This window comes from Pelecanus crispus, chromosome Z (genome assembly GCF_030463565.1).
Source record: "Pelecanus crispus isolate bPelCri1 chromosome Z, bPelCri1.pri, whole genome shotgun sequence".
NCBI lineage: Eukaryota > Metazoa > Chordata > Aves > Pelecaniformes > Pelecanidae > Pelecanus > Pelecanus crispus.
In genome coordinates, this window is record NC_134676.1 from 67,294,973 (window position 1) to 67,314,442 (window position 19,470).

General features: G+C 39.1%; 1 protein-coding gene across 1 annotated transcript in view; it reads right to left on the reverse strand.

Annotated features, from left to right (window-relative positions):
- Window positions 1–19,470, reverse strand: part of SRFBP1 (serum response factor binding protein 1) — an 82,352-nt gene that overhangs the window by 40,338 nt on the left and 22,544 nt on the right. The window contains exons 2-3 of the mRNA XM_075726656.1: window positions 18,194–18,282; window positions 17,151–17,223 (exon numbers count right to left, since the gene is read on the reverse strand). Coding sequence (XP_075582771.1) covers window positions 17,151–17,223; window positions 18,194–18,282 — 162 coding nt within the window. The remainder of the gene's footprint in view (window positions 1–17,150; window positions 17,224–18,193; window positions 18,283–19,470) is intronic.

A 19,470-nucleotide genomic window follows, 5' to 3' on the forward strand; every position in this document is an offset into this window, starting at 1 on the left:
TCTTAAAGAACCATGGAGAAGAAAATAAATTACTTTTTGTCCTTTCCTAGAGATCTTGAAACCTGAGCAAGACAAACCTGCTATCTCATTTGCCCAAGGTGAGGGGTAAAGGTGGAAAGAACAGCTCTGGCAAGAAAACATGAAAAATATGATTTTTTTTCAGTACCTGCAGATTTCCAAATTGGCTGCTAAAAGCTCCTGAGGTATACAAAGTGCAGAAGAACTATCCAGGACAAATACATGAATTGTGTAAGGCTCCAACATCACTAACTCACCTTGTATCCTGGGGAATCCTATTCCAATTTTGTTACACTTTCCACAGATGCCATGCCAGATCTCTGATCACCCTTGACACCTTTATACTTTTACTATTTTCTTTTCTTTCTTTTTTTTTTTTCTTTTTAAATACACTAATAAGACTTATGCAGTATATGGTAAAACAATTGATCTAAACACAAACAGACTGTCTTCTGTCTGAGGACACTGAACAGCAATATAGCATCTTCACACAGGTGTCTATGGTAACTCCAATATCCACCTCCTCACTGGTAATAGCCAATTTTGATCCAGTGAAAATGAACCATTGGAAATGTAATTCTCACCACCACCACATGCGTTACTTCGCATTTATCACTATTTAATTTCTTCAGTCATTTTATTGACCAGTTAGTCAGTTTTGTAATACTATTCTGCAGTGTCGTAGTATTTTCACTATCCTGAAATTTTGGATCATCAAGCTGTCATTCATTCTCTTTTTCTGAATCATTTCCAGCACTGATCTCCACAAACTTCACTGTTAGCTTTCCAACACTAGGAAAGCTAACCATCTAGTCCTCTCTTCCACTTATTATGTTTAACTCTGTGACTAAAAGAAGAAAACTCATATCCATGAACAGCTTTTTTTTAAAAAAACCCCAAACAAACCACCAACACAAAACCACAAAAATACACCAGAGGCTTTTTATGAAAGCTGAACAACTGCTTTTTTGAAATTTAACACAATATACAGACTCAATCAGCAACATCCACTTATGTATTTATTCCTTCAGAGAACTCCCACTGATTTGCTAGGCATGACTTCCATCTCCTACAGGTACAATTATTCTGCCTCATCCTATTCATCCATGTGTTCACCAAATCCATTCTTTAGCAAAAGTGCCAACGAGTCTGTCCAGCACTGAAGTCATATTTAGATTAGTATTACATTCCCAGAACAGACTTTATATTTTTTTTTGTAAGCAGAAGGCAACCATGGGGGAAATAAGATTTTACACACAAAAGCATCAATTGGAATAAGGAGTCATAGCAGCTGCAGTCATCATTCTGAATTAACTAGTTTCCAAGTGACTATAAAGATATTTAGAGTAGGTCTCCAATTTATTTTTTTCTCCCCCCAACCCCTCCAATTAGAAGAAATACGAATAAAACCTGTACTACAATATTCAAGAATAATTTATTTTATAGCTGTGAAGAACGGAAGACCTAATTTCTGTGGGAAATGTCTTCAAAGAAAGAGTCCCAAAAAGAACAGCTGATTAAGGATATTGAGACAGTTTAATATTGATCCACCATACTAAGCAGATTCACTGTTTACTGGAGATATTTCTCTGAGCTTCTCCAGAATAAATTAAGCACAAAGACCAGCTAGTACAGAGCAAGAAATTAACAAGAACAGCCTCAGAGATCTCACAAGGACCATCGTATTTGGCAACTGTTAGTACATCTCACCATGGGATGGCCAAAATGTAAAGAAAAGGTACACAGTGCTTAGAGAAACATTCTTTTCTATCTCAGGTTCAGAAGAATTATGGAGAAGGTTAACAGAGGCCCAAGTTGGTGCGCTAAAGTGAAATACATGTGATGATGAAAGAAGTCAACAACAAAAAAAGTATCTATTTGGAATATGCATAAATATTTTCAAAATAAGCACAGAAACATGCTGACACTTCTGTCATTATTTTGAACCATAATAACAATAAGTGTTTTCATTTGCTGCCATTGTTCAATTTTCAAATAATATAAGGCATATGGGTTCCATTAATTTGTTTTTTTGTACTACTGCAAAGGTTGCCTCTTTATTAAAATAAACAATAAAAAATACTTCTGCAGAATTCAGACAGGAGATGGAGTCTCATCTGCAAGCCATATTTTTTAAAAAGTGAAAATAGCTTATTTTGCATCCTTACAAAAAAATAAAATAGTAAAATTCTTATGCAAGACTCAAGGAAAAAGCTTCATCTGCAAACCATATTTTTAAGATAATTGACAACCTTTACTTAGAGCCTACTTTAATATTTTCCTTAAGTTGTCTCAAATCCAAAAAAAAGCTGTCTCTGTGATCTGTTTTCACTTTGTAACTAAGAATCTAGTGCATAAGAAAAAAAGCACATGATAACTGCTTCTACTTAAGTATGTTGTCAACGATGAAGTCTTGAAAATGAAGCTGGTGATATTTTTACTGACTTTTATATTTAAGAAATGCAGCCCATGTTCTTTTATGCAATCCAAAGCAGTATTTGGTGTAAAAAAAAATAAAATAATTTCTGTTATCAAAATGAAATAACACAGTAGGAATGGTTGTCAGTCATTTTCTCATTCCAAATTAAAACTGTACAGTACAAGACTTCCCCACCACATTTTTCTCTCAGTTTTCCTTACAATTCTAAGTATTTTTTATACTTGCTATGTAGAAAAAATGTATCATATTCCACAGCTTTCTGATGCTGAGATTGTTAAGCTTGCTCAGTTAAGATATTTAAACCCCGCAAGAGCAGCAAACATGAGACTGACTTGGGAAAAGAGTTATATTAAATAACGGGTTTATCTTTTTAGCATAAAGTGAATGGAAGCAATATACCAGTGAAAATAATATGAAATGCTATGAAGGTTAAGAACAGAACAGAACAGAACTCAGTCAGTGAGTATACCAACCTGCCTTCTCACTATTTTAAGAATCATGTCAGAAAAAGGTGGTAGGTACGAATATTCAAGGAAAGTGGGTATACTGAGGAGACATGGTTATGTAGTCTCCCGACAAGGTGTTCCTCCCTCATTCTTATTAATCAAGAATATCAAGAGCCAAGCGTCAGACCTCATAAACACTGAGAAAGGCATCGCAACAGATGATCAGAATCTGTTAGCTTTCTTTACACCCTTACAAGTTATCCAGAGAAGTCATATGGAGGCTGAGCTATCAACTTTCTATCAACTTTCCAAAACTATTGCATTGCACAACAGTCATGCAGAGTCAGGCCTTTCACCTACAAATAATTTAATGAGGAAACAAAAAAAGGACTGGCATAACTTTCCTTTGGAAACCAGTGGTTAAAATGTTAATGCAGTACATAAGCCATGAAGCTGAAAAACAGAAACCAAATTTATTTCCTTGGCTTGATCACAGAATTGAGCAAGAACTTTGAGCAAGCCACTTAGGACCTTAACAAGTTAAATTCTTACATCCTGAACAGTTGAAAAGACCTTCTTAACATGTCTGTTATGGCTGTCCTTCTCTCTAAAGCTGCCCAGAAGTGGGTATGCATCACTGGACAGCAAGAAATCAGAGGATGTGAAATCATTTCACAGGATTTCTTATTCATATATTCATTTGAAAATTGTGCTTGAAATATGCTTCGTTCTGATTGGAACAAACTGAATATACTCGTTAATTTTCCAGGCATGACTGTCACGAATGGAAGAATTACAACCAGGTATTAAGCAAGTACTATTACAGGCTGTAGGGATTTTGTACATTAACTGGCAGAGAAACAAACAAGAGCACTATGTGCATACATTTCTTCATAAAATACCTGCTATTTATTCAGAGCCTTGTATCACCATGACTGCCCTCCACATACGCATATTCTCTCATGGTGACCGTTTTCAGGAGAACTCAGATGCATATTTACTTACTATATCAAGCCAGTCGTCTCTTTCCAAAACTAACAAAAACCAAGAGCCTACAACCAGTCCCAAAATATTGTGACTGAACAATTGCCTGCCACTGTTTTCAATGCCTTGGGGAGTTTTCTGTTGCAACAGAAGCAACAGAGAGGCCAAGTAATTCACTTAGCTCCTCTCCTATTCTATCTGCTGCAAAAGGAACAACATCCAAGCAGAGCTGTGTCTGCACTAACTGAGCTGTGCAGGTGCTGCTGCACCAGCCTTATTAAGGCCTTGTGAATGCACTCCTGTACATTTTACTCAGTAGTACAAAAGACTTTCCTATTTATTCTCTCATGTAGTATCAAAACACAAGGCAGAGGTCCATGGTGGACGTGTGCACACACACACAGAAGTCAAACAGTGATAAAAATTAAACACTAATATATAGTACTGACTATGCATAATAATGCATAATAAGGTATAACTAATGTATGATAACTTACTTATTAGCAGGCTTAACAAATTAGCTAATGCTACAAAATCAAGGAAAAAAGCAAATAAGAAATGTAAATATTCTTCCTACAGTTATTATAAATTCAAATGCAGAGGTTAACAAAATTGCTGGAGGGCTAGCTGAAAACTTCAATGCATTTGCAAGAGAAAATGAAAAAAAAAAAAACCCCAACAGACATTACTACTTACACATTCTTTTTCACAGCTGATTGCATCAAAGACAGGCTTTTGTTACAGAAATGAAAGATAGACCAACTTAGAACCAAGACCAGATGTATATAATGTAGGCAATTTGAAAAAAGACAGGAAGAAATATCAAGAAATCCCTGACAATCACCAGATGGAACCTGTACTCTGCAATGGGCTGAAAAGCCAGGACTAATCTGGAGAGTGTGAAGAAAACCATGGAAGGTGCCCAAACTATTCATGCAGTAATACTGTCCATGAGTCTTACATGTTCTAGCATATTCCTCCACTCCACTCGCTTTCTACAGAAAGCAACATCCACCTTCTCAGAAAATGGCATGTCAGAAAATGAAAAATCAGAAATAGTAATGCATTCGCGTTTGTCCAAATCAGTCAAGTCTGTTGACTAATGTCTTTTCACCATTCTAGCAGAAAGCCAGATGACCAAAATACTAGATTCTACCACGGATGTGTTCCCTCAAGAAATGACATTGGAAGTTGCTCAAAAAAACCCAAAATATGGAGACTTAGCGATGCTCTGTTTCAAAACAGAAAAATAAACACCCAAAGCTTACTTATACCCTGGGTTTTGTTCTTATTATCAGTTTGTGCCCACTGCCTCTTGTCCTATCAGTGGGCAAAGTGCTCCTCCCTCATTCTTATTAATCAAGAGTACAAGAGCCAAGCGTCAGGCCTCACAAACACTGGGAAAGGCATCCCAACAGACAGTCATTCACCTCTTCACTTCTTCTGTATAATTCTACTCCATCGCAGCTATGAAGACCAAAACATTTGTGTTTTGATAAAAAACGTTGTTATCTTTCACTTCAACGGATAAGCGCATGTACGTATTGGTAGACAGGCGTAAGCAAAATTTCCATGAAGTAAATTCCATTCGGAAGGGAAGCAACACCCTTACTGTCTTGACTGGAGAACAATTACCTACACCAGCATTTGCTCCAGGGATAATTCTCTTACTTCTCTCTGGAAGCGTAACATTGTCTTTGCTCATTATTTCAATCTTAATGTAATGTTTCTAGCTTCAGAAACACAAGGAAAGACCTTTTTTCCAGTAAGAATTTGTTTTCTGAATTTTGAAACAAAATGCTCATATGTAACTGACAAATTATCTCCTACAAGGATATCACAGAAGACGAGTTCCACGGAACTTCATGATTAGAAAAAAGTAAAAGGTATCAGTGAGCACATTCAACCACCTATCACGATAGTCTTGACAGACGAGCTAGAGAGAGCATACCGTAAATGTGAAAGAGACAAAACCCTGACCTTGAAGTTACAGCAACCAACCCCTCTTCCCTTCTAATCCAATGCCCAAGATGCTTTAATATGCATACGGAAATGATGATAAAACACTATGCTGCAAACAATTAAATACAGAAACACATGATGCCTTCTTCCCCACCTCCAGTCACAAGACATTGATTGTCACACAAATATCTTTGCCATTTTTGTACGGAGAATGTACTACGGGACACTTGTTGACATCTTCTGTGAAGCAGGTCTATTTACAGGTAGTAGCAGCTCAGTAACGCAGACTAGCACAGAACAGAATATCCCTAAGTTTAGCCGTTAAGGCACTATTAAAATCCACTGTACAGACAAGTAGAGGGACAGTACTGCTCCACACAGTATATTCTCGAGCACTTGATCTAGCTGCCTATACTCAATGCTGTTTACGATGCTCTTCCACACACTCCTTGTATGTCCATGTCTTTCCTGTACTGGGAAGCCCAGAACCGGACACACCACTCCAGCTGCAGTCCCCACCACAACCAAACAGAGGGGAAGGACCACTGCCCTGGGCCTGCCAGCTACACTAATGTAGCCCACAATGCAGTTGGTGCTCCTTTCCCCAGGGGCACTTTCTTCTCTTATGTTCAACTTCTTGTTGACCTAGACACCCAGGCCCTTTTCCACAAAGCTGCTTTCTAGCCAACCGGTCCCCAGCCTGGACTGCTGCATGGAGCTATTCCATCCCAGATACAAGACTGTTGTGGTTTAACCCCAGCCAGCAACTCAGCACCACACAGCCGCTCACTCACTCCCCCTACCCCGATGGCATGGGGGAGAGAATCAGAAGAGTAGGAGTGAGAACAACTCCTGGGTTGAGATAAGAACAGTTTAATAATTGAAATAAAATACAGTAAAATAGTACTAGTAATAACAACAATATAATAATAATAATAGTAATGATAATATACAAAGCAAGTGATGCACAATGCAATTGCTCACCACCTGCTGACCGACACCCAGACAGTTCCCAAGCAGCGATCGCTGCTTCCTGGCCAGCTCCCCCCAGTTTCTATACTGAGCATGACGTCATATGGTACAGAATAGCCCTTTGGTCAGTTTGGATCAACTATCCTGGCTGTGCCCCCTCCCAGTGTCTTCTGCACCTGGCAGAGCATGGGAAGCTGAAAGAGTCATTGACTAGCATAAGCACTACTTAGCAACAACTAAAACATCAGTGTGTTGTCAGCATTATTCTCATCCTAAATCCAAACCACAGCACTATGGCAGTTACTAGGAAGAAAATTAACTCTATCCCAGCCAAAAACAGGACAAAGACTATACATTGGCTTTTCTTGAACTACATGTGGTTCCTCTCAGCTCATTTTTCTATACTGTACAAATCCCTCTGAATAGCAACCCTGCCCTCAGGCATATCATCCGTGTTCCCCAGTTTGGCATCATCCATAAGTCCACAGAGAATGCACCCCATATCATCATTTATAACATTACTAACACACTAAACAGTACTGGTACTACTACAGGCCCCTAAGGGGCACCACTTGAAACCAGCAACCAAGCTGGATGTTCTACCACTGATCATAACCCTTTGAACCTGATAGACCTGACAGTTTTTTACCCACTCTATTGCCCAGTTGTCCACTTCGTCTCTCTCCACATCATCACTGAACTGTGGAGTTTGGAAGGGAACCTCTGGAGTACTACTCCAGCTAGAGGCTGGATCTCTAGTCCAACCCCCCTGCTCAAGCAAGTCAACTAGAAAACATTCCTTGGGGCTATGTCCAGGCAGGTTTTGAGTATTTCCAAGGATGCAGACTTCACAAACTCTCTGCGAAACCTGTTCTAGTGGTTAACCACTCTTACCGTGAAAAAGTTTCCTCTTCAGTTTAAACAGTTTCTTGTATTTAAGTTTGTGCCCACTGTCTCTTGTCCTATCAGTGGGCACCACTACAACCATCAGGTGTTTATATACATTAACAAGATCACCCTGAGCCTTCTCAAGGCTGAACAGTCCCAGCTCTCTCACCTGGTCCTTGATGCTCTAGTCCCGTACTCATCCTCATGACCCTTCACCTGACTTGATCCAGGATGCCCATATCTTTCTTGCACTGGGGAGCCCAGAACTGGGACGACCGCTTCAGATGTCTCTCACCAGGTCTGAGTAGAGGGGAAGGATCACTACCCTCAAACTACTGGCAACGCCTTTCCTAATGTAACCCAGGAGAGTGCTGGCCGCCTTTGCCATGAACGTGCATTGCTTACTCATGGTCAGTTAGCATCCACCAGGACACCAAGGTCCTTTCCTGTAAAGTTGCTTTGCAGCCTGTCAGCCCCCAGCGCAGATGGGTGCAAGGGTTTACTGCTACCTGGGGGCAGGACTTGGCATTCTCCTTTGCTAAACTTCACAAAATCTCCTCTCTGTCCATTTCTCCAGCCTGCCCACCTCCCTCTGAATGGCAGTACAGCCATCTGGTATACTCTTCCCATTTTTTATCTTCTGCAAACTTGCGGAGCATGTGTTCTGTCCTGTCCTTAGTGAAGACATTAAATACTATTGACCCCAGTATTGAACTCTGCAGTATACCACCAGTTACCGGCCTCCAGTTAGGTGGTCATTGTGCTGCTATCAAAACTCTTTTTGCTTAGCAGTCCAGCCAGTTTTCGATCCACTTCACTGTCCCTTTACCTAGTCCCTGCTACTTCAGCTGGTCTTTGAGGATGTTATGGGATACAGTGTTGCCAAAAGCTTTATTGAACTAGAGATAAACAGCCACGGTTCATCTTGCCCACCAAGCTCGTCACCTCCCTGTAGAAGGCTAGGAGGTTAGCCAAATGTGATTTCCCGTTCGTAAATCTATGCTGACGATGCCCAATCAGCCACTTGTCTTTTATATTTTTGTAAATGGTTTTCAGTATTATTTGCTCTGTTCATTACCTCAGCAATTGAGGAGAGGCTGCCCGGCCTGCAGTACCCACCCTGAGCTTCCGTCTTGCCTTTCCTGAAGATAGGAGCGATATTTGCTTCTTTCCAGCTGTCAGGAACCTTCCCCTCTCCCAAGTTGGTCCTGCCAATCAAGCAAGCTAAGCGGTTAAAGCCTCTCTGGTATGGAGGGCAATGGCTGAAATATAAATATAGGGAGGCCTGGCAGATTGATTATATCATACTTCCACAAACACACCAAGGCAAGTGCCATGTGCTTACAATGGCGGAAGCAACCACTGGATGGCTGGAAACATATCCCGCGCCCCATGCCACCGCCCGGAACACCATCCTGCGCCTTGAAACGCAAGTGCTATGTCGACATGGCACCCCAGAAAGAATCGAGTCAGACAACGGGACTAATTTCAGAAACAACCTCATAGATACCTGGGCCAAAGAGCATGGCATTGAGTTGGTATATGACACCCCTTATCATGCACCAGCCTCCAGCAAAATTGAATGATATAATGGACTGTTAAAGACTACCCTGAGAGCAGTGGGTGGTGGGACATTCAAACATTGGGATACACATTTAGCAAAAGCCACCTGGTTAGTCAACACCAGGGGATCTGCCAATCGAGTTGGCCCTGCCCAATCAACACTTTTACGTACTGTAGAAGGGGATAAAGTCTCTGTAATGCACATGAAAAACATGCTGGGAAACACAGTCTGGGCTATTCCTGTCTCAGGCAAAGGCAAACCCATCCATGGGATTGCTTTTGCTCAAGGACCTGGGTGCACTTGGTGGGTGATGCAGAAGGATAGTGAAGTCCAGTATGTACCTCAAGGGAATTTGATTTTGGGTGAAAAAAGATAATGAACTGAATTGTATTATGTTAATTATGTCATCTCTTTTATGGTTGCTATTTGCCACAGCAACGGTATTACAGTAAGAATCGCCCAGACTAATGAAGAATGAACTTTGATGAAACCGAGCAAACTGCAGCAGAGTTGGAACCAGAACTGGCTTCAGCATGCAACTGTCCAGTATCACACACCATCTCTCTTGCCCTGAAAGACTGTGATGATAGATGGAACCCAAAGTCATGGACTAAATTAACTCAATGGACATTTTAGGGGGATGGCCCATAGACAAAGGGAATGATATCCGTGTGTATATATCAAGACAGGGAAAGCGGTGGTGATTGATTGCAATGTATTGGAAAGGGTAGGACCTGGGCATGACATAGATGGTACAGAATAAGGGGTGGATACTGTCCTGCTTTTGGCTGGGATAGAGTTAATTTTCTTCCTAGTAGCAGGCATAGTGATGTGTTTTGGATTTAGTATGAGGATAATGCTGATAACACACTGATGTTTCAGTTGTTGCTAAGTACTGCTTAATGCTAGTCAAGGACTTTTTAGCTTCCCATGCTCTGCCAGGTGCACAAGAAGCTGGGAGAGGGCACAGCCAGGACTGCTGTGCCATATGACGTCATGCTCAGTATATAAACTGGGGGCAGCTGGCTGGGGGGCAGCGATCACTACTCCTTCGGGACTGGCTGGGCATTGGTCAGCGGGTGGTGAGCAATTGCATTGTGCATCACTTGTTTTGTGTATTCCTTTATCATTATTATTATTGTGTCTTCCTTTGCTGTCCTATTAAACAGCCTTTATTTCAACCCACGGGTTTTACTTTTTTTTTTCCGATTCTCTTCCCCATCCCCCTAAGAGGAAGGTGGGGAGGAGGGGAGGGTGAGCGAGCCCCTGCATGGTGCCGACTGGGGCTGAACCATGACACCATTAAATGTGTATTCAGAGTTTGTGTAACAAAAATAACCTGCCGTACTAGGGCATACGTTACCTAGGAGAGCCACGTCATGCCACTGACAAAGTAGAACGTGCTGTTGAAAACACAAGCAGCAAAATTCTGTCAGGGACTGAAAGAGTTAATGCCTGAAGCATTGTGGTGAGGCACGTTAAGGTCTGCAAAGAGACAAGTTAAAGTCTACACCGCGATAAAGTGGGGTCTGCACAGCACCACAGGTGAGAAGCCGGTATTCGCGGAGCCGGGAGGCTGCCGGAGGATGCGCAGTTCCGCCCTCTGATAGCCAAATGTCACGCAGAGTTCATCTGAGGAAGGGGCTCACAACCACCACCACCACCCCCCTCCCCCCCAACCCTGTGGCACCTGCACAGAGGATGGAGAACATTCTGGAACTAGCATCAAGGGGGCGAGACTGGAGGCGGGGACTGGCCTACCAAAGACACAGCTCCCAGGAGCCACACGTGCACCCCCACCCCCAGAGGGGCGCACGCTCCAGGAGCAGCGCGCCCACCGCCGGAGGCTGCCACGTTTGGCATCGGCATCGCGGGATCCATGGCTGGTGGTACCTCTCTCTCTCTCCTCTTCCTTCCTCTTCCTTTCCTAAGTATTTGGCCTCCTTATTCACATAAACCGTTGACCAAGCCTGAGACTAAGATTAGACCTAGCTGCACCTAGACTCCTGTCTGGAAAGGAGTTTAGGAAGCAAAGGGGTCTATTCTAGAACCTCATGACTCAACAGGAGGGTCTCCCCTTCCCCTGCATATCGTGGTGCTTTCCAAGTTCAGGTTGGTGTTTACTGTCGATAAAGTGTTTAATTGATCCTTTGGTGTTGTTTCACCTTAATTTAACCCAAGGGAATCACAGAACCTCCACAATCCTCTCTGGACAGTCCAGTTCGGGTCGTAACAAATTCAGTGTTTCCTAGAAGTGCCCCACTTCTTGCACATGTACCCCTGAGTAATGCACACATGGGTCTATCTACCACTCAAAGCACCAAGTTTCCTGCATTACTGCAGAGAAATGCATCTTATATAGATGCCAAAGCAAGGATCTGTACAGCTTCGCTGAAGGAGGGCTGAATGAGTTCTACCCCTTCTTCCTTCCCTGAAATGGTCTGTAAGTGGCATCTGGCCCATACAATTGTGAAAGCTGGATCGCCCCTGCCTCTGTCTAGTTGAGAAGCATCAAGGACCCTTCTTAAGCTGATTACACTGGAGTTTAAGAGTTTCCCATTACTCTTTCAAAAGCCTTTAAACATTGAAGATTCTGTAACATTAAGACGAAAGTTTGCTATCTATTATGAAAGAAAATATGCAAGACTGTTGTTGGAAAGGTATGCTAGGAGAAAGAAAAAGCAAAACTGCAAAAAAGTGCATTAGTCCTCACTCTCACTTAAGAAAATTCTACAGTGAGATGTTAACTGAAACCAAGGCTACAGAAGATGAAAGCATTAAGCAAAAAAGAAACCACTACTGTTAGAAGAAAATGATAAGGCTTTTTGAAAAAGCCTGGTATTTCAGGACACAAAAATTCCATGCAAAAGGACTGTACTAAAAGATCTGTCAAGCTCCTTAGGCTGACCTACTCTAAAATCAGTTACCCAGTCCTGACCAAAAGCCCTCTCTCACCCATATCACTATTACTTTCATGAAATTGGATGATTTTTGTTCCAAGGCCAAAGATTGTGAAAACATCCTTCAGATTGAAGCTCTACCTTTACAAAACAATTTGGCTTTCAAAAGCTTGCCAGTAGTACTGGAGTTCATACTTAGCTCTACTTCTGTTCATATCTTGCTAAAATATGAAGTTGAGAGAACATAACTAAGTGTAAAGCACTATTTTTTCCTGTATCTCTTGTACTAAACTCATTATTCTACAATAAATACTGTGTCTTAACTGTATTAAAAACATTGTATTGACTTATCTGTTTCTTCAGTGATAATTTTCAGGATAGACAACATATCTTTCCAAGCCATTTAACAATGATTGTAAGCAACTGCTGCTCATTCCCAATAACCGGAAGCCATTTTCCCTTCAAGCACTGCAAATAGTCTCTCTTCCGTATCTCATTAATGAGCATCCTCCAAACATGATATTGCTATAGCAACATCTGCCATAATACCAGGGTTTTTGTATAAAATAAAGGCAAAACCTACTCCTAAATACACAGTAAAGCAACCACATGAAGTTGTATTAAGGCCTAATTTCAGCCAAGAAATTTAAACAATTCAAGATAAGCTACACATTGCTAAGGAATCACTAGACAATCAGTTATTTTTGTGTAAAGACACTTTTAAAAATATCATAGCTTCCTAAATATGGTAAGAAGTACTCTACAATGGCTAATTAATCCATTTTGACAGTATCATTAAGCTTGACAAGTAAAAAATTTCCTGTAAGTATACACAATTTTGTATTATAAAAAAGTGGTATCATAGTAGAAAGACTTGAAAGGATAACACTGTTCTCTCTTTTTTCCCCATCTTTCATGAACTGTTAAATACTTTATACAGTTTTGGCAAAATGAAATCTGAAGAACTCAAAAAATAGTGTACTATTCCAATAGCTTTGAGAACTCCTGCAAACAATTAACCCAGTTCCTGCATCTATGTAGTTGGAATTTTTAACTGCTCTCATTTCCCACAACGTTTATTTCTGATTGTTGTGCTTGAAACATTATTAATTTTATTTGCCAATTAAGTTATTTTTGATCTCTAGTTCTAACAATGAAAACACATAGAATCAAGAATTACATGTCATTCCAACCACAACGCAACAATACATGCTATTTGCAAATTCAAATAACAAAAATGTTCTTAATACAGTCCAGCACCAGCACTTCCTAGCTTTTCAATATATGCAGAACTGTGCATGTGTGCTTATGTATAGGATTTTAACAGAAAGTATACATGGACACAGTATTTAACCTGAAAACTGAGCATCTAATTATGCCCCACTCCTAGGAAACAGTATATTTACAGTAAAATTATGTCAGCAGTGTCCATTTAGAGTCTACTTGAAGACAGGAAAAAAAGCATCCCCACAAGTTAGTAATAAGACTGAGTTATAAAATAATAGCAAGCATTTTCTCCTTCCTATAACATCAGATTGTAGTTAGTAAAGATCCACACTATAAAAGGAAGTTAAGATCTTGTAACTGAAAGTTCACATTTGTTTCATTCAGAAGGACAGCAGCTCTTACAAGTCCTGCTGAGCTGCAGGCAGCCAGCCCCTAACAACAGATGCACCATCAAGCAAGTGATTTTTTTTTTTGTTTTGTTTTGTTACAGTCTGGATGAAAGATAACAGTTGTTCCATGAAGCGGCTGCAGCCATATTGAAACACTGTGCCGACCAAGAAACAGATCCCCAAGTCATTGAACTAGTTCAAAAGGTTTGTGGGTTTACAGACAGCTGAATGAAGAAATGTAATTCTTAAGATGGCAAGGAATTCTCCCTTACTGGGATTTCAACCCCTCAGATTTCCTTCCTGAGGAAGAGAACTTAAGCCACTGCATTAAAAACTTCAGTAAAACAGACAACTGTGTCAAGGTCCCAGAATTTCAGTCTCTCTTCCCTGAGCTTGAAACAAATTCCCTGTGAAATTGAATCCTCCTCTTGTGCCTTCTAAGGTCATCAGGATACATAAAGCCTTTCACAAAAGTCCCCAGAAGGCTGTTTTTTTTCTGGATATGTGGTAGGGGAAAGGTAGTCTGGGCCTGTTCTTGACTGATGGAAGAAAAATGCATATTTAGAAAGAGGTGTGCTGTCTTTGGCAACTGGGAAAAACTCAGAAAAAAATTGTACTGTTTTCTTTCAAAGATGTATTTTCTTCATCTACAGCAATCCTTCGTGTCTTTGTCCAACCAATAAAGAATCATAGAATGCTTTGGGTTGGAAGGGACCTTGAGAGATCATCGAGCCCAACCCCCCCTGCAGTGAGCAGGGATTGAACCTGTGAACTTGGCGTTATTAGCACCATGTTCTAACCAACTGAGCTAAGTTCAAGAAGTTGTAAGTAGCCATCTCAAGAAATCTTTTAATCTGAAAATACACATGCTGTCAGATCTGGTGTAACGTCCACTTCTGGCTCCAAACCACTTTGGCTGGTATAATTATTTTTTGTTGTTTTCTGTCTTTTAAACTGAACTTCCCCTTGCAGCTTGCTATATTCCTCAAGACTAAATATTCAGTAAGAGAGAAGGCAGACATTTTTTCTTACATAAAACACGTAAGTAGAAGTTTATGGACTATTTGTGCATGTTTCATGGAAAATAACCAATTCCTATATTCTACACACAGTCAGTCAATCAGTTTTGAAAGGATTTGCATCTCCTCTGACAAGTGTTTGGGATCCACACACTGCAACTGCTAGAATAGTCTGGATAATACAAGCCTGCTCAAAGTTGCAACTTCATAGACGGCTTACCAATTTACCTTATTAACCACTTCTGTTCTGTTCATTCTTTCCTAAAAATTCTAAAATATCCATTCAGGTTACGTAAAGTTCTTTATAAATCCTATGAGCAATAACTTAAGACAAAAGGTTGCTGGGAGTAACATTATACCAATAGAAAATCTCCCACTATCTCAAATAATATCAATGATTTCTGTGAAAGCTGTTTTGTTACTCTTCCATGCTGAATAAGGAATATTTCTACGCCAACTCTAAAAGCTTTCTTAGTCTAGAAATCAACAGTGGTGAAAAAGATATGTAAACAACTAGTGCCTTTTAGGCTGTGATTCATAAGAAACAGGAATTTTTCTTTCGTCTAAGAAACATACACTGTGGAGCTATTGTCTATTTGTTCATTTTTAAAGACTAAAAAACACCAACAAAACCAACCTTTTTGCTATAAAAATATTACTAACATAAGGGTGCATTTGTTTGAACAATGAAGTCCACTTAAGCACAATTTCCGATGACAGAGTGGATTTACTAGCTATTTGCTGGAGAAGTAAGAGAGCTTTTCCTCTTTCTCAGCTGCTCCCTTTGAAGACTCCTCCCTTTCTATAAACTATTTCAAAGCATAAATTTGTTTGCCTTCAGCTCTCCAGATTACAAATCTATCCTCCCTTGATAACAGCTCTTAAAGTTAACACTTACAAGTCTTGCACTCAATAACGTCAGCTGAAGAAACAGCTTGAATGTACTTGGCCAACACAATCCTGAGTGCAGGCAGCCTTTAAAATGTCTGCATGAGCCAATCCTGGAAGGAAAAGCACAATGTAGACAAAGCAAACACTTCTGGGAGATGTGTGCAGAATGGATCTTGCCGCAAAACCCTCTCAGTAGCGCTTGCAGAAGCCCTGTAAAACATGGGCTTGTGAGCTCAGTGCTGTACCACACCTGATCACTTAATATATACTCTTACAAATTGAGATAGATTTCCCGAATCCTCACCATGCTCCAACAGACACATAAATATGTCATTAAAAAAAAAAAAAAAGGTGCAATCACAAGACCAAGTTTAAGACCGATGGCAAGCCAGAAAAGCAGAATGACTCAATATCACTATCATGTTGCTTGACCAGTGCTTCACCCATTAATATAGTGCTGTCCATTTTCTTTTCCCCTTTACTGATTTGTGAGGACTCTTGTTTTTGTAAGTACTGTGCTAAAAACCCCTGTGATTCTACCTGATGAATCTGGCACAAAGCACATCTAAATGGGTCAATGAAGCCTTTCCAGTTATCAGCTTTTTTGAAGACTAAGGTCTGTGCAAGGATCAGGAAAGAAAAAAAAACAAACCAAAAAAACCCACACACCAGAACAGAGAAAGGTTAAAAAAAAACCCCAAACAAACCGACTCCAAAAAACCACCCAATGGTAAGGATGATTTAATCACTAGAGCCATCATGGAAAAACAACACAAACCAGCCATTTTATGTGAAAACAGTTTTCTTAGCCTATACAGGACTCTTGTGCTCTAGCCTTCTGACTGGAATTTGTACCTCATTTCAACACACATAATTTTAAGCAGTATTGGTTAAAATTGAGATATGACAAGTACAAAACATTACAAAGTTATAAAATTCCTGAAGCATTTGCTGATATGTCATAATGTAAAAGATACAAAAACTGTATCAGGTGACAGCAAGGCTGAAGATAAAAAAAAGTGTTACCAGTCCCTTGCAGCTAAATTTTCAAACTACTACAGAACTTTGAAGTTGAAAGTAAAATACAAGTAGCATCATACTTAAAGCTAAGAGAACTGGCAATGAGGATACTGTATTGTCAGGCACACAAAATGCCTTCCATACTCCTGAGTGGCATAAGAACTTTATTTCTGTGCTTTAACTGTTGCAGTAAAAATTTCATGTTTAGCCTGGCAAGCTTAAGACTCAAATTGCCTAACACTTTGACAGATGCAGCAAACATGGAAATACACAAATATTCATAATTTTCCAGCTGTGTTACAGCAATGACCAAGCTGACTCTTGAAATATTTCAGTTAAGTTTCAGTAATGCTGTCTCAGAAAACAGACAAAGCTTTTTGTTACTAAAATTAATTGCCTCTAATATTTAAATATCTAAACATCTTATTACCTTCATGGCATGGATTTCTTCTATTAATCTCTCAACTCGTTTTTGGTTCTTCAATTTCAAGTCTTCTGAACCCCTGCAAATGAAGTCTGTCTTTATTAAAAAGATCTTGATTTTGTTCATGTTATTTCCCCACAGGCTAATAGCAAGTAGCAAAATAAAAATATCACAGGGGTGAGCATAAACACATTCCCTTGCTGTTAAATGAAAATTTTAGCAAAGAGTTGAACATAATCTAATGCTTCTACTGTTCTGAACAGAGGAAAAAAAAACAGTGAGGATTTACCAGAATAATAAGAAAGACAAATGTTACTTTATTAGAAAATAGTAACAACAATTCCTATCAACAATATGTAGGAGACACCAATATCTCAAATATAATTACATTTTAAGATCTATAATAATTAAATACAAAAGATCATTGGGCTTGCTTATTATTTTGCACAATTTGCTAAAATTGTGGGAGACGAGTACGCTCAATTTACACTTTGAACACAGTAACAGATGTATCTTATACCGTCTTCCATAAGACACGTCATAAGTTACTTTGGGCCAGTTATCTTTAAAAACATGATCTACAAAGTGTTGTTTTAACTATGTACTTAAATATTAATTAACACTAATTATTAAAAATCAAGTATGACCTGTATATCTGTGCAAACTGAACAATATTTTTTGCTGTAGAACCTTGCAGATAATTGCAGTGAGAAAACGTTGCACAACTTACGTTCAACAACTTAATGTTCAACAGCAGAATTTAAAAGTGCTGTAAAAGGTTCTGTAAGTGATTTGGATTAGCTTCCAATACACTAAATCCCTTTAAAAAAAAAGTTAACCTAATTCTGCATTATGAAACTGCATTTTAGTTAGTATTTTTAGTCTAGCTAAAGTGACATAAAAATAAGACAAACAGAATTTGTGCATTGTAGTGCCTTAAGTTTTAAATGTAATACATGTTTCTACCACTTCTCCATTTTTGGGAAAACAATTAAGATACTGTCTTATTTATAAACACACAAGTAAGAACACTGATATTTAAAACTGACTTTTTCAACTTCAATTTCCCAATGTGTCTGGTTAGTCTGCGAATAGTCAGGACTCGGGCCTTCTTCACATCTTTTCTCATCTTCACAACCTGTCAGAAAGATGGAAGGCATTATAAAGGTTGTTTTCCTTGATTAGTTTCCATATATAATACATTCATTACATTGACTTAAATTTTAGAAATTAGTTCAATAAAAAAAACCTATTTTTGAAAACAGAGTGGACTCTCCTGCTAACCAAGTCCCAGTTCAAATGAATTCAGATTTCATTTAAAATCAAACTGCTTCCATAAATATCAGAGGAAGAACAACCAACAGTCTAAAAATGTGTCTGAGGTCTAAACAGAAGACAAGACATTCCTAACTAGCCATACTTTAATATTATTCTTAGAGCTAGACTGAGCTAGAGATTTGAAAAGACTCACCTTTTGCCTTTGTTTATTTTTGTCCTGGTGAAACAGCACCAGTACTTTTCCATTAGCTCATAATACGTAAAAGCATTTTCGTTATGAAACATTTTGGAAGATTAAGGAAAGATTCCCAAACTAAACATTTACTATAGGACAGAATTTGAGATATGAAAATCTTTTTACATATTTGAATTGATTCAATTTTCAACAAAAATCAAAGTGATTTCCAATTCACTACAGTCTCTTTCAACTTCCTACGCTACCCAGTACTCTGTTCCCAAAATGTATTTCAAAGTAGACAGTATTAAAGAAAACTTGACAATGATGTTTTGGTCTTACTTCTCACCCCCAAATAAAAGAAACAGAACTCTAATTATTATTAGACAGATGGTACAAAAAGAGGAATCTTTGGAATCTTTTGCTATTAAATTTCATCATGGGAAACCTTAGGCCTAGGCGTTGTCTTGTCAATGATGCACATTTTGGAGATACAGGGACTCAATAGTGACTTATAACCTTACTTTTTACAATTGAAAAAGCCCCTTATTTATTCAGATATATCTTACTATCACTATTTTGATTTTGTATTTAACAGTTAAACTTAGAAAATATGAAATATTAAACAAAAAAAAAAAATCAGTCTTCTGGACAAAAAGCCAAATTTCTCTTAAATTTATCCAGTGGAATAAGCATCAAAATAAGATGGCACCTCTTTCTCAAGGAAGTTCTTTACCTCAGATTTCTATTTTATCTTCTAATTTCTCGGAGATAACATCAGAATGATTGCTTGATGGTGACCACACCATCAAGTCAGTTCCACCAGGAGTATTAGTATTATAAACCTGCATCAAGCTTGACCAAAAAAGAGAA